This window comes from Haliotis rubra, unplaced genomic scaffold (genome assembly GCF_003918875.1).
Source record: "Haliotis rubra isolate DU_JTF1 unplaced genomic scaffold, ASM391887v1 Scf195, whole genome shotgun sequence".
Lineage (NCBI taxonomy): Eukaryota > Metazoa > Mollusca > Gastropoda > Lepetellida > Haliotidae > Haliotis > Haliotis rubra.
Genome location: NW_025765947.1, coordinates 528,875 through 545,851, shown reverse-complemented (window position 1 = coordinate 545,851; position 16,977 = coordinate 528,875). Strand labels below are relative to the sequence as shown.

Genomic DNA, 16,977 nt, shown 5'->3' with positions numbered 1-16,977 from the left:
CAATTGGGATTAGATGACATTTGTCAACCAAGTCAGCGAGCCTGACCACCCGATCCCGTTAGTCGCCTCTTACGACAAGCATGGGTTACTGAATATCAGTATTCTAACCCAGACCTTCACGGGTATCACATAACAAGAGACATATATTCTTGTTAGTGTATCACATAACAAACATATATACTGAAAGGCAAAAGAAACGTCGTAATATTAGAAATGACATTTGAGTATCAATGGAGTATTTGAACCTATTTTTTTAAATATATACCAGAAGTCAAGTTTGAGGAAACATGAATCGTGGTCGTATAGCCTGCATTGCCCAATAAAGTATTGTTTGAGATTGAAGTTAGAAATGTTTTTGTTTTTTAGAGAGGGAAAAGTTCCCACAAACACAACATTGAAATCGAGATGCACGTGCATCATAAATGCATTCAGGCATAAATTGCCGGCTTGAATGGCAATCGTTCACTTGTTTTCTGAACACAGCAGCTATGACTAGGTTAACGAGAGATCAACCACAACAAGCTATTGGACGTCTGCACGCTGGTCAACATGCTCGAGTCATTGCTAATGACTTCAGTTGCAGCGTACGAACGATAGAACGTCTTAGAGTGCGATACAACGCCACCAGCAGCACTGATGACCGTCCACGTAGTGGTCAACCCGATGTAACAAACACGTCGCCAGGACCGTCATATCGTCCATCAACACGTGCAAGACCTATTCGCAAGGGCCAGAGAAACAGCTTGGGTGACCATAGGAAACCACCAGCGACCAGTCAGTGATCTACCATTCGGCGACGTCTCCAAGCCAGGAACCTGTTTTGTCGATGTCCTGCCAGGAGACCCATATTCACCCAACGTCACCGCCGGGAACGTATCCAAGTGGACACAACAGCGGCAAAACTGTCGTGGGGGACAATGGAGAGGGGTTATCTTCTCTGATGAAAGTCGGTACTGCATTTCAGTGGCGTATTATTTAAAAAAAATAGGTTCAAATGTTCGATAGATACTTAAATGTCATTTCCAATATTATGACATTTCTTTTGCCTTTCAGTATATTCTAGATAGAAAATGACACAGCTAGCGACACAGCACATAGGTAGCCAATCAAAGTGAAATATCTAGGAAGTTAAGAACACACATGGCGACATACCCAGAGAGTATGTCACATACAGCAAGCGGCATATCATATGGATAGCAAATGATATTGTTAGGGACACAACATCTAGCTAGCGACATCATATTATGTAGAAGATCATATTGTAGCGGGCATTTCTAGGCAGTATATCACACAGCAAGCGACATATCTAGGTAGCAGGGTGCCGTTGTACAAAGAAACCTTAGCGCTACGCCAGTCGTAAGTCTACGTTAAGGTATGGGATCACCTTAGTGGTCAGATCGCTTCGTACAACGGCACCCTGATCACATGGCCAGCGACACTATCATCTAGGTAGTATATCAAATAGCTGGCGACATATCATCTAGGTAGTATATCAAATAGCTGGCGACATATCATCTAGTAGTATATCAAATAGCTGGCGACATATCATCTGGGTAGTATATCAAATAGCTGGCGACAGAACATCTAGGTAGTATATCAAATAGCTGGCGACGTATCATCTAGGTAGTATATCAAATAGCTGGCGACGTATCATCTAGGTAGTATATCAAATAGCTGGCGACAGAACATCTAGGTAGTATATCAAATAGCTGGCGACATATCATCTGGGTAGTATATCAAATAGCTGGCGACAGAACATCTAGGTAGTATATCAAATAGCTGGCGACATATCATCTAGGTAGTATAACAAATAGCTGGCGACATATCATCTAGGTAGTATATCAAATAGCTGGCAACATATCATCTAGGTAGTATATCAAATAGCTGGCGACATATCATCTAGGTAGTATAACAAATAGCTGGCGGCATATTATCTAGGTAGTATATCAAATAGCTGGCGGCATATAATCTAGGTAGTATATCAAATAGCTGGCGACATATCATTTAGGTAGTATATCAAATAGCTGGCGACAGAACATCTAGGTAGTATATCAAATAGCTGGCGACATATCATCTGGGTAGTATATCAAATAGCTGGCGACAGAACATCTAGGTAGTATATCAAATAGCTGGCGACATATCATCTAGGTAGTATAACAAATAGCTGGCGACATATCATCTAGGTAGTATATCAAATAGCTGGCAACATATCATCTAGGTAGTATATCAAATAGCTGGCGACATATCATCTAGGTAGTATAACAAATAGCTGGCGGCATATTATCTAGGTAGTATATCAAATAGCTGGCGACATATCATTTAGGTAGCATATCAAATAGTTGGTGACATATCTAAGTAGTATATCAAATAGCTGGCGGCATATCATCTAGGTAGTATATCAAATAGCTGGCGACATATCATCTAGGTAGTATAACAAATAGCTGGCGGCATATTATCTAGGTAGTATATCAAATAGTTGGTGACGTATCTAGGTAGTATATCAAATAGCTGGAGGCATATCATCTAGGTAGTATATCAAATAGCTGGCGACAGAACATCTAGGTAGTATATCAAATAGCTGGTGACATATCTAGGTAGTATATCAAATAGCTGGCGGCATATCATCTAGGTAGTAAATCAAATAGCTGGCGGCATATCATCTAGGTAGTATATCAAATAGCTGGAGACATATCTAGGTAGCATATGAAATAGCTGGCGACATATCATCTAGGTTGTATATGAAATAGCTGGCGACATATCATCTAGGGAGTATATCAAATTGCTGGCGACATATCATCTTGGTAGTATATGAAATAGCTGGCGACATATCATCTAGGTTGTATATGAAATAGCTGGCGACATATCATCTAGGTAGTTTATCAAATAGCTGGCGGTATATCATCTAGGTAGTATATCAAATAGCTTGCGGCATATCATACTGGGTAGAAAATCATATTATTAGTGATATAACATTTAGGCTGTAAATCACTTAAAGCAAGCGACATATCATCTGAGTATAGCATATCACATACCTAGCGACATATCAACTTATTTTAGCATGAATCTCCGTAATACCTTATCCGTAAGAATGCAGGTGCGTCGGTTTATAGTTCAAAATGTAACATAACTTTTCAACTCCACAATATTTTAAACGAGTTTACGTCTTCGTAAGGCACCGGAGTTCACAAAGCACTCCATAATGACCTCTGCAATTACTTCAGTAACACCATATCCCAAATAGGACCCGGTGACTCGATACGACAGACACAGAGGCAATGACATAGCACACCTTGAACGAAAAGATATCCTTTTTATCAAAATATTTTTTTACAGTTTCCAAAGAGTAAAACAAACACCGTGTTTACACACTGGTCCATAGGGAGAACGAGCTGCGGAGCTGAAAACAATGGACAGTTACTCTGTCGTCATGTTCTGCAAATAGTTTTTACACTTCATATGTATTCAAACAAACAGCCCATGTATAGCATTGTTGAAATAAACTAAGTTTTCACCAACGGTGTATTTTGATTGCAACTGTAAAAGACATTGCACGCCAAGTTCAGCCAGTGAATGCGTCTGTATTGCAGCATTTGATTCAAATACGTGATTGTTGTTTTTCTGAACCTGTATTTTCTGCATGAGTGAGTTATGGTTTAATCCGTTTTGTCGATATTATACCAGAATTCCAACAATTGGCTTTATACATTGAACGCACCTCGAAAATCTAACCTGAGACTTCGACGAGACTGGTGAAGTTTTAGCCACAAGGCTACTGAATATTTTGTTGAATAGTTTACGTATAATATTGAATCTGTGATATTTGACTTGCTCTTTTACTGTCTTTAATTCAGTATATTGATTCATATATATTTATGAAGTGAGTACAATATATTTGTCCTCGTGACTATATGGCTGAAATATTGCTCGATATGAAACATATTCACTCATTCATTCCATAGTTTCTTATATAGACAATAGAACATATACTGGACAAAATAAGTTTGGGATATTGGTAATTATATGATTGATATTTTATCAGTGTGTCAATGATTATTCATAATTTCAAAATTTACGTATATCCCTAACTGTATTTTTGTCCAGTATATAGTACCGTATTCTATATTTGAATTGGAACCCGTGACCTTTCTTGAGGAGTCGTGGCTACGTCCCTTAAATAAACCAGACAACATACAAGGCAAACGACAATAAAGGCTGTATATTATATTTTTGGACAGTTAAACACAGTTGTGGGGAACATAAGGTTGTCTTCAAGTAAAACTCTGCCCCCTGCGTATTCTTCAATTTATAATTATTTTGCGGTTGTACTGAACCCCAGCTATCTCGCAGTACTTACGTAGGTCCCTTGGTCCTCGTTGACAAAAAAAAATTGTTTCATTGTATATGATATATTTCGCTACTAAATATAAACACTGAGAAAAGTGACTGAGCTACGCCGATTTAGCAATAGCCACGACGGGGCACAACAGAAATTTACAGGCTTCACATAGTGTCCATGTCTGATATCGACTCTGGAACTTCAGAATCAGACTGACAGACGAACCCACTGCACCGGTATTAAGAAAATGAGAGTACGTTAAGATGGGCTTCTTCGGAATTATTACTTTTTTTAATGATGGTGTTCGACTGTTGCCAGACAGTTACATGAGAAAGTGGAACTTCGGAATTAAAGGGAAAACATCGGAATCGGAACCGAAGTTATAGAACAAACATATATCCTTTTTTTTTGTGTGGGACCAATTCTTAGTTTTATGTGGCAAAACATACATACATATATGCAATATACATTGTACTTACTCAACTGTTTGGAAGTAAATGACTTTCAACGCCTTATTTATTTGTTTTAAACAACGCACCGTCCTGGCTGATTAAAGGCCAAATGAATGTCGCGTCACTCCATCGAGGTGCACGTGAAACATGTTTACTACGTTCTGTGCACGTGTCCAGGGTTTTGTGAAATGTCGTGTTTTAAATGTGTGTACACATTCATATAAACTGTACAGAAAATAGAGTATATTTCTCTTTGTACATGAATCGTCACTTTAAGCCCAGCTTTAATAATTGATACATTGAACTTAACATGATCAGGTACCAATTTGCTTCACTTAATTGAATGGCAATTCACATGCAGTGGTTATGCCCCATACCTACCCGACACTCAACTTGTTACCTGTCTCAGTGTCTTGTTCTAGGGTTTTGCTTCTTGGGTGAATAATTGGCATAATGAATGAGTGAGGGTACGGTTTTACGCCGCTTTTAGAACTATTCTAGCAATTTCACGGCGGGCCGGGGGCAGGAATTTGCTAGGCATTTTGCACACATGCGGGGAATCGAACCGTGTCTTCGGCGTCACGAGCGAACGTTTTAACCACTGACCTACCCCACCAACAATAATACTAGAATAGGAGCCGTTCCCCAAAGACTTCGTAGTTTTAAGATGATCGTAACTTTACGGAGCAGGGTCTCGATCCACAAAACGTACGTAGCGCTACGACATTCGTAAGCCTATGATAAACTATAGAGTTACGACAGGTCGTAACGTTACGAACGCATTGTAAATCGGGAACCGCGGCCCTGGTAAACAAAAATCATTTCTCCTTCTTGATCTGGAGGCCGATCCCTACATACTGGGTTGCGTCACTTTATAGTGACCGGATATGATCTCCATGGATTCCGAATACAAGATTCACCTTGATGATTCATTGGTTAACCAGGAACATATCCATACTTTTCATATTTAAGGTTTGTATCAGTTAGGAATTTCTGCCCATATTACACTAAGTTGATCGCCTTCTTGTGACTGAAACACTGTTCAAAGTAAGTTATAAATTCACTCCCTCAGGTGTATTTGGTTTGAAAATTACTTACCCATATCTCACACTTGCGCCACCGTTGGTTCAATCTGCTGGTGGTTCGATCACTGGGTTCCATAATACCAAAGACATTAAAAGCTGGTATGGCCAGGATTAGTTCCAACAGCCATGCTGATGATAATTCACTCACTCATCTGACAAGGGTTGTCGCTCATGCTACCAACCACTGATAAACCAGGATGATGCTACCTTATTAATACAGCTTGTTGAATTTCGCTTATATAACATACACACATCTCGGCCTCATGTCATCTGCATGGCGAACACAAAGGGGAGACAACTGTGTTTCTAAATGTCAGGTGTACTCCAGCCTTTCATCAAATGATGACAAAAGAATATATTCATTGACAATGCATTTTTATTCAGCATATATTTAATGAGTCGAATCATTCAGTCAGACGATCTAACCTATAAAAATACATCCCATAATGCACCAGTTGCAGTGAAGCAGACGACTGGACAGTGAAGGGAAGACTCCTTTTACAGCTTAAACTTTCCAAAATATCAACAAAGTAAACAAACTCTTCAACAAGTCTGGACATTCCATGATATGATTAAATGTTCGTACAAAATTTACAATGTGGTGGGTATACTGTGACCACGTGATAGCAAAACACTCCGAAGGTTTTCATTTGATTAAATATCGATTTAACATCACTTGATCAGCCATTTTGATATCTAGCATGTATACATATCACAGAGCATCAATCAAAATAGTTACAAATACAATTAAATTAAATTTGAAATGAAGTATACACTTATGAGTACATTTCAATATAACCAAAAACAATAATTTAACACTACCTCAAATGAAGTGCATAAACAATTATCAAAGGCACAGATAGCAAATTTTGATCCAAAGTTTGTTCTTTGAACATGCACCAATCTATTTTCGATGTGAAATCTCGCAAGCTATTGCTTATCAAAGGCATAACCATAAATGTAACAAATATACAACCTTATTTACATATTTACTCTCGTTTGTACAAATTGTATATTACACAGAATACAATATATTCTACATGAGTATTTCATATGACTTAAAAAGTTAGTATTGCTGAGGTCACATGACCTGATCACATGACACAACAAGATGAGGTATTGCTGAAGTAGGATGTTAAGTCTCCCACAATGCTTTGCATATTGAAGTCAAGGATTATGGTACCACTGTACGATTTCTACCTTTCCCCTTTGTAAGAAACAGCTGCGAAATGTTTACGAAAGACAAAGGCTTGAGTCTTACAAATGGAGGTAGGACTATTAAGTAAGTCTCCTCTCTAGGATCACATTCCATCTGAGTCAAAACCATGTTTTCAATACAACTACACATACATAAAGTTGAGAAAAAATAATAAATAAACTCATTAAGTGTCAACTTATCTAATTTTTCACATAGCACTTTTAGTTTGAATGAAATTAATTATTTCAATCCATATTTCATATTAACAATATTTCATTTTGTTTTATATATTAAACAAAAGTTTTGTATGCAGTGCCATGTGATATACCCTTGCTATCTAACTGTTACAAGAACAGTGACTTGTCATTGTCTATTCTATCGCTGTCACATAGTCAATATTGATAAAACTTGTAAATCTGCTCACTATTCATTTGTTGATTTATTCACTGTGCCTATGCACTGGTCAAAACCTATTTACTCTATTAAGTTACTGTTCTTCCATAAAAAAAATACACTTTCACAATAGTAATACATATCTAAAATAAATACCAAAACTTTTATAAAACGATTAATTTGATTCATGCTAAATGAGGATTGGTGAAATTAATTATCAAATTTTAATGTTTAAATGAAGTAATTTTTGTTATGAAGTGAAATAAAAACATGAAAACAAGTTGAGTAACATAACTGTGACATCAGATGCTGCGAAAGACCCTGCAGAATGAAACCTTCCGTGCTTGATTGGAAGATTCTACCTGCGATGATGTCCCATGAATGGCAGTCAGTTGTGATCAACAATGTTCAACATACACCACTGGTAGCCACAATACTGTGAATACTGTGACAATGTTGTTGGGCTTCGCCACAGTCAGTGTAACACAAGACACGTCCTAGTGAAAACGTCCTAGGAATATTTCACGGCACAGCTGGGTCCTAATGACCAAGAACATCCCACGACAGCACTGAACTAGTCTAGGACAGTAGGTTATTGGCAGTGAGGCTCTACAAGGTTCAAAGTTCAAAGTTCAAATATTCTTCCATTCACTCATTAGTCAAATGTTCTGGCACACTTCCTACACGTTGAACTCTACACACACGCACTCACACATACACACTAATGTCTGCTGCAAGTGACGTCTGCTCCAAGATGACGTCTGCTAGACATATGATATGTCTGTATAACAGTCTATTTCTTGATCAGACAACCCACTTCCACTCTCTTTCCGCCGAAACGGATACAGACTAAGTGTGTCGAGGTCTTCCGAAGAGGATGAGAAGGACCCATAGTCTAACGATTGTGGTCCGAACTTGCGAGTTGAAACAGACTTATGTGTCTTTGTTGAAGAACTATGATTGCTGGCACTGCCGTTACTGCTGTTACTAGATGTGCTCAGACGTGAATTGTCTGCAAGGCGGCGGAAGGGAGGTGGTGACTTGTAAGGTGGGGGTCCGGGACGCGAGGTAGACGTTATTGTGACGGATGACACTGAGCGGGAGGTCTTCTGTTCGGGAGCGTAAAAGTGAGATGAAGTCGTGGTTGTGATATCATCTGACTTTGCAGCAAACTTCTGCTTCAGTTGACTGACACTCCAAGGAAGGTCATGACTGGCTGAGGAGGAACTACTTTCTGTTGGATTATTCACAGTTACAGTTACCAAACTATGTGCTTTGCTTTTCGACTTGTCTACGTTTAACACACTGGAGGAAGTAGAAACGTTCTGAGTGGACACTTTAGAAGAATACTGATTCTGAGTGGAGGAAGAAGAGGCCTGTTTCTCCTCTCTCGGTTCGTAAAAGTATGTTGTCCTCTGTATGTTGTGCACAGGGCTGGTGTCCAGCCGGCCCCTCTTCTCCTCATTCTCTTTGTTAATATCATAATCACGCCTTGACACACGTGGACTGTACCGACTGAGTTTGTTAAGTCTGTCAGCAGAGTCACTCAAACTTCGATGCACACCCGGCAAAGTAAGAGTAGTCTTAACTCTTTCATTGGATTCCACTTTTGAATATGACCCGGATTCATTATTTGTCCGTACACCCTCAGATTTTGAATATACTTTCGAGTCTGGTTTATAGGATCTCGAAGACTCTGGATCATAGCTTGCTCTAGATGAAAGACTGGTTTTCGAAAAAGCACTAGAATTTGATGAGGAACATGATGAAGGCCCATTGTCTCGTTCAACCTCATTCTTCTGGGTCACCTCAGACTGTTGTTCATAAAGCTTCATGGACTGGGCATAAACATCGCGAGGATTTTTTCGATGTTTATCATGTCGAAGAGTGACATAAATGTCTTCTTTCTCTTCATCCTCGTCTGGACTGAAGACCTGGACAACTTTAGAACTCTCCTCTCTAACAGTCCGATATGTCTTTGTCACAGGGTCTGTTGTCTGCTCAATGTGCTGCTTTAGGTGTGACGTCTGCTTCATGACATTTCCACTTTTATCGGAATCATCACTAGCACCATAATATTTCTTAACAGAGTCTGCATAAAGCTTTGCGGCACGAGCACTGGCCTCTTTCTGTCTCTGAGTATCTTGTTCAGAAATCTCCATGAGAGGAATCCCATGTTTTATTCGATAGTTCCTACTTAAAGCTTCCTGGTAGGAAGGAGGTTGATGTGGCCGTTTGCTTTCAAAGTCTAAATTTTCAGAAGATGTTTTTGACTCTGAGTCGTAATTGCGACCATAGTTCCTTAGTAACTTAGATTTTGACAAACTCTCTGGCAAGCTAGAAGTCCTGGATTCACAGTCATCATCACTTTTGGAAGCAGATTCTAAACTATTTCTCCTGATTTGTGAAACAATAGCACTGTCATGACTGGCTTTCACTGGGGTGGAGTCCTTCCTTGGTGACATCCTCTGCCCCTGCAGCCGTGACTGAGAGCTGAGGCCCTGTGAGTACATTGAGATCTGCTTAACAGGAGCACCAGATGAAGAACCGCTTTCAAAACTCGCTCTCCTCACCTTATCACTAGAGTCATTGTCATCAAGACGCTCATCAGAGCCACTGGAACAGTACGTTATTGAAATCTGCGGAGACGTGGCAGCAGGAACTTCTTTCTGCACTGTTGTTTTATATGTTGCTGCTGGCACTGAATGTCTCGCACTTGGGTCTTTCACTGACTCCGAAGTCTTTACCCTCCTTTCCACAGCAGGAGATGCTGGAGGCGAAACTAAGTACCTCATGTTCTGCATGGATTTGAGAGTATATCCACCATAGGTTGCACTCAGATTGGTAGGCGATGTTGATTCCGTAGAGTTCACATTGGAATGAAGAGTTGTTGGATTTGAGTTGGATCTCTCTCTCTCCTCCAGCGACCACAACACACGATCTGAATCCACATCCGGCGTCTGGGGAGCTGAATTAATCGAGGTCCCTCGGGACAGGTCATGCATGTAAGAAGAGTCTGACAACACACTGTCATATGAACTACCGTACGAGTGCTTCGAGTGAGGAGAGAGAGGAGGTGTACTGTCTGTGACGGATGACTGCCGCACCAGTCTGTCCCGTCCCTGTCGGCCTGTTTGTCCCTCTACAGAGGAGACCCTCGGAAGGGTCTCACTGTCCATATACAGATGAGCACCGCTGGCTGACTTGATCAGATAAATGTCAGCGGATTTCCGGTGGCTAGAGAAATCCTTTTCACATTCTGCCTCTGTGCTTTCTTCCACGCTGTGCAGCGAGTCACATGAGATTCTTTTCTGGAGTTGCATCTGACGCAACACTTCTGGCTCCAGTGAATGACAAAGACGAGCACCAGAGGAGTACGATGTTATGTACTGGCGGTTGTAGTTGTCAAAGCTTGAAGACTGCATATATTCTTTCTTTCGACGATATCGAGGAGGGGGAACAGGGTTCTGGTTGTCAAGGTTATCGATGGACCTTGTGTAGATGTCGTTGTCGTGGTCCATGTAGGATGTGCTGCGGTACATCTTCCTCTCGGTTGAGTCAAAGTCGCACTCCTCATCGTTGAGTTGGGAGTCACTGTGGGACAGACCGGAGTCGTGGCTGAGGTTGGATGGCGACAGATGACTCTTTGCCAGTTTGGGACTGGCATCAGCTTCTGTGTAGAGATCGCGGTCGACCAAACTATCAATGGATGAGTCGTCCCGTCTTAGGCCATCTGAAACAAGATAACAATTTTAGCTCAGTCTCTTTCGTAATTGATTCTTATAACAGATATTGGAATATATTTTACGCAGCCATGATTGTTTCTGCTTACATACCAAAAATACCCAACCAATAAACTCTCAGCAAATATGTTTCTGCTTACATCCAAAAAATATCCAACCAATAAACTCTCAGCAAATATGTTTCTTCTTACATCCAAAAAATACCCAACCAAACTCTCAGTAAATATGTTTCTGCTCACATTAAAAAAATATCCAACCAATAAACTCTCAGCAAATATGTTTCTGCTTACATCCCAAAATTACCCAACCAATAAACTCTCAGTAAATATGTTTCTGCTTACATCCAAAAACAAAACAACCAATAGACTTTCAACAAATATGTTTCTGCTTAGATCCCAAAATTACCCAACCAATAAACTCTCAGTAAATATGTTTCTGCTTACATCCAAAAACAAAACAACCAATAGACTTTCAACAAATATGTTTCTGCTTAGATCCCAAAATTACCCAACCAATCAACTCTCACTAAATATGTTTCTGCTTACATAAAAACCCCAACAACTCAACAACCCTTAGCAAATGGTTACAGCATTGCAATTGTAAAACACAGGTTTAAATTTGTTGTAGTAACTTTTATCATGGAAATATTTGACATAAATGTCTACTCACTATTGAGACTGTCTGAGTCTGTTCCTGAGTCCTGCCTCATCTTGTGGTCCACTTCGCCCAACAAGTGAGGAGTATCGTCTCCGAACACGCTGCATGCATTTTTTATCATAAACTCCACCACTGCGACGACAGAGCCCACGTTGACAGAATAATTGGCCATGTCGTCGTGTTTTTGCCATAGCAAACTCGGGGCAATGCAGACGGAGATATTGTTGGCAGTCATCATGTTAACATCTTGATGGTGGTCGATCTGGTACAGCACACTCATCAGGAGCTTCAGCAGGAGCTGGTTGCATAGCGGCATTTCATGATACAACCTGCAACAGAATTATTTGAATAAATAAACCTTGGATGTAACAGGAGCATTTAGAATTTTGTAATGATATTGTCCATAACCCCTTAAAGAGGGCTTTGTACTTTGTACCCATGTTGGATTCAATGTCAAGACTTTGCTTTGACCACAGACGTATGTTCTATGTATAGTTTTAGTTTGACAAAGAACACTTCCACTACTTGCGCTGAAGTTGAATCCTAAAATATAATCATCCAACTGACCAATATCTGATTTCAAGGCATAATAACCTTCACAGATGAAACATTCAGTAAAGTATTTCTTTGAAAGTATTAAACTGTTCAAAATATCATATCATTATACTTAGTGAATAAAATTCAAAAATATTTTCACTAACCAGATCAATAACTCAGTTTGTCATTTTTTTAGACAAGTTATACATGTTTTCTTAATTCAACACACAGAATAGAAATGTCCACCTGTTAAAATGCCAGCAAAAATTTCAGAACAAACTTAAAATTGCTTTACAAAAAAGGAGCGTATGCTTCCTGCTAAAACATGCCTGCACTTTTACAAATGTTTTTAATGAGTCTGCAACCTTCAACAGTCTGGGCCAGGACTTAAGACAAAGACAACAGAGAGAGAAATCATTAACAATGTTGACACAGCCATATTAAACGCCGAATGTTTTTTCCAATTGCTTCAAATTCTTGAAATGGGACGAAGAAGTCAAACAAAGTACGAGTCGGGCCTCAGTGTTGGGAACCTGTTGTGCTATACAGAGATGTTTCTCCGCTCTTCATTCCAAGCAGGTGGAATGCAGGACAAAGTCCACGACATACTGTCTACCCATCAACTTGTGTTTATTCAAATCCCTCTGTCCATCTTTCAAAGCCAGACCATTGCAAATGTCCTCCAACAATGTCAAGATACTGAAATCCTTCCTTCAAGGTTACTGTTGAGGTGTCAGTGCCACTGTTAGAAATGTTTCAGCATAGGCACATTCTAAATCGTGACTAATGACGCTGTCGCCTGAAGGGAACCAGAAGAGCCTTGATTGAGTCCTCAGCCCTAATTCTAGCCTATGTTACAAGTCAGATTCCGTAAACAACATACTGGTAAATGTTTGAAAGTGTGATCTGGGTCTTCAGTAAACGAGGTGCTAATTACAAGGCCAAGTTTACTAATATGACTAAGCTTAGCTCAAAATACAAGACTGTGCAAAGCTAATAGCCACACATGCCGACATGACGAAGGTGTTGACTTGTAAACAGTGGCCAGGCTTGCTAACTGGTAAATAGTATCTCAAGCACTTTTTCACAAAGGTGAGCTTCACACAGAAAATAGCCTACGCAAATACACAAATTACGACCCCAATATCTTTCGTCCCAGTTGTCACATAGCTGCATTGTCCATGAGTGGATTATTTAAGGTTAAGAAAACGGTGTAAAGATAATGTTTCTAACAGTTGTCGATAAAAAATTAGGTTGTTAAAAATTTCAAGAGCCTATAACGAATGATGTCATCTGCTGAAAATACATGAGTTTGTATTTGTGTCTGAACCTGACGAGTCTGTTTGTAATTATCTGGCACTCACTCTATAACACGCGACAGACGCTCGTGTTCATCTTCTATCTCAACAGTCTTCACCCAATGTTCATGGAGGTTTTCTCCGAAGAGGCAACTCGGAAGTGTTCGGAAGTATTCCTGAAGTGAAAAAATAATTCATTTATATTCATCTATCTTTAATAATTATTATAAAAAAACTAACAACATACTGCCACTGAAATGTTTAACAAATGATCATTTGCAGAAGGTACATTGTCAAATGACTGTTTGAAATTAATTATTCAAAAAAATGTTATGGATCAATTAATTCCTTTACATTAATCTAGTTAATCTGTCATGACATGTTAGATGTAGCTGGCATATAGCTGGAACACTGCTGAGTGCAGCGTTAAACCAACCAATGTCAGTTGTAAGGAAAGTCTTACCTTCACAAGGGAACCAATCAGATAGCGGGAGTACTGGTCAAGGCTGACCTCCTCCTCACTGTCCAACTTCTGGCGCAATTCACGAATCTGGCGTGCATTTGCTGACTTCCGCAATATGCCACCTGTAAGGGGGCCCTCTCGGAACAAAATTGTCAAAAGTTCCTGAAAAAATCATTTGTATGGTCAAATGCATATCGAAGAAGGTTTAATAATTACCAAACTCCCCAGGGAGCTGATAACAACATCTGAGACAACACTTATGATAACAATATAACCCCATGAGCATTCACATATAACTATTACACAGATATATTATGTTTGATGGTAGTGATCTAATTATGCCTTCATGCCAACATTAAAACTTGTGACACGATAAAAAAAACTTTCGGTATCTGATACTGAGAGTGAATTCAATATTCCAGGAGGACACCTTCATATGTTTTACAAATATGGAGAATGAAACCAGCGTCTAGCGAACACTTTAACCACTAGACTAGCCTGCCACCCCAATTTAACTAAAACAATAAAAACATTTCAATGCAGTGTTTTCAGTTCAGTTTCTTTCACAGACTTACCATGATTGCTTTGGGTGGTTGGGAGTGTTCGTCACAAACTTCTTCCAGCGGACGTTCGAACAACTTCCCAGGCTTGCTGTTGCCTGGCACGTGTGACTTCTCATCCTTGTTCTTCTTGAACAGCCAACAAGGGCGACTTTTTGGCTTTTTTCAATGACTTCTGAGATGTGTCTTCTACAGGAGAGAAATGTAATGGTTAGAACTGATTACAAACTAGTGTCATACGACAGTGTTTGGTTTGTTTTTGGTGCTATTTAACATCACATGATAGAAATTCCAGCTATGTGAAGGCAATGAATCAAAATAATGTCTTCACCAGTCAATCCAGTGATTGATATTATGAGTGTTAATCAAGCCATCAGGGCAGTGTGACAGTAAAACCAAGTCTACAACTACCTGATCCAGTTGGTTGCATCTTACAACCTTCAACTCAGGAAACCGTTAAAGTGATATTACTGTGAAAATATTCATGTCATGGTTTAAGTGAGTGAGTGAGAGAGTTTGGTTTTACGCTGCTTTAGCAATATTCCAGCAATATCACGGCGGGGACACCAGAAAAGAGCTTCACACATTGTACCCATGTCGGGAATCGAACCCGGGTCTTCGGCGTGACGAGCGAACGCTTTAACCATCAGGCTAGCCCACCGCCCCCATGGTTTAAAAATGAGAATACTATTAAACCATACTCTTTGTTTTGAAATCACTGGGGCAATACAGTTAAATATTCTCCTGTCATATATCAAATGAATAGAATGTCTGTTATTTTTATGAACAACACTTTTTTACGCTGTAAGAAGTATACAGAAATTCTGCACTTTTAACATCTTCATCAATGCAACTGAAATCGCTAGATCAATACATGAGCTCCATTGAATAAACCACAGAAAACCTTGAAAACTATTGATTTTACCAAGTTCCTAAATGACAAAAGCCATGACAATACCATTTTGTAAAGTTTATTTCAAACTGTTAGCATAATGTTTGTTCTCAAAACTTCCATCAGTTGTATTCACTGCCACAAGGAAATACAAATCAGTTGAAATCTTTCAAAAATATTTCTGGACATAACTTTGTCCAGAAATTGAGACAGGTATTGTCAGACGTCATGAAGACAATGGCAGACGTGGCTGGAGAGAACAAGGGGAACCGTGTACATAAAACGACAACTCATCGCCATCAAATTAAAAGCATTCAACAGCACGTTATCCTTTGAGGGTCACAACATTCTGATCAGAGGTCATTGCCAGACGTTAGACAGCAAGAAGTGAAATGAACGACAAACATTGTGGTCAGCTTGATCACACATGCCAACCAACAGGCGGACAACTGGACAAACAACAAGCCAAGGTCACAGTCTTTCTAACCCATGATCGTTAGCTAGTATAGAGGAAGGGCTGGAGTTTGATGCCAATTAAAACACTGGTCTAATTGTGGTTTGATTGTTTGACTATTTTAGTCATCTCGCAAATAACTGCTCAAGTTGGCCTGATTTCGTGGTAAACATTTAATCTATTTTAAAACTGACCAGTGACTTTGAATTAACAGAACATATGGCACAAAGTCACATGTTGATTTGTTTATTTGCATCTTTCGTCCAGTTTCATCAGGAGAAGAGCCCTTTAAATAAGAGTGAGGGCTTCAGATGTTACTTTCTATACTGAAAACGTACATTTGATTTTGGGCAAAACAGCCATAAAATCAAATGAGATTATTCTGGATCTTAAGGCATGATAATCAAACACAACTATGTTGCTGTGCAGGTTCTCATTTGATGTGTTCCTAGAGGATCTTGTGCAGAGAAACTCATCGTTCCGTATTTCAAATCAGAGTAGATTATCCATATGCAAAGTGTTTGATTACATTATTTTTATCTAATTACTGGACTTTCCAAATTATTAAGAGGGTAAATATTACAATAAGGTCTTAAATTCTATTAATTTCAAACTTTCACGTGACACTTTCCCAAAACTGATGTTTTTCTTCATCACATCAAACATACGAGAGTTCAAGAAAACTAACCACATAAAGAAACAGCGTCTCAATGAACGTATTTAATTTGCCGAACATTAAATTAATATTTTTCTCGGGACATGAAACTTGTAAAGCTCAAACAGCCCAGTGATTATTTCAATATGCTGTTCATCTCATGTATCACGGAAGTGCTCAGGTGTCCCAGGGTGCATCTGCTGGACAAACATTTGGCCGATTGACACTCGAGCCTGTCGAACTTAGCACCTTGT

The 16,977-nt window shown here is 39.4% G+C and overlaps 1 protein-coding gene across 1 annotated transcript in view; it reads right to left on the bottom strand.

Annotated features, from left to right (window-relative positions):
* Nucleotides 1–6,231: 6,231 nt before the first annotated feature.
* The window catches only part of LOC124274839 (serine-rich adhesin for platelets-like), a 217,870-nt gene continuing 207,124 nt past the window's right edge, over nt 6,232–16,977 (bottom strand). Inside the window, 6 exon segments of the mRNA XM_046710203.1 lie at nt 6,232–11,197; nt 11,877–12,193; nt 13,766–13,875; nt 14,163–14,324; nt 14,738–14,887; nt 14,889–14,911. Of these exon segments, the coding sequence (XP_046566159.1) occupies nt 8,229–11,197; nt 11,877–12,193; nt 13,766–13,875; nt 14,163–14,324; nt 14,738–14,887; nt 14,889–14,911 (3,731 nt within the window). The 3' untranslated portion in view covers nt 6,232–8,228.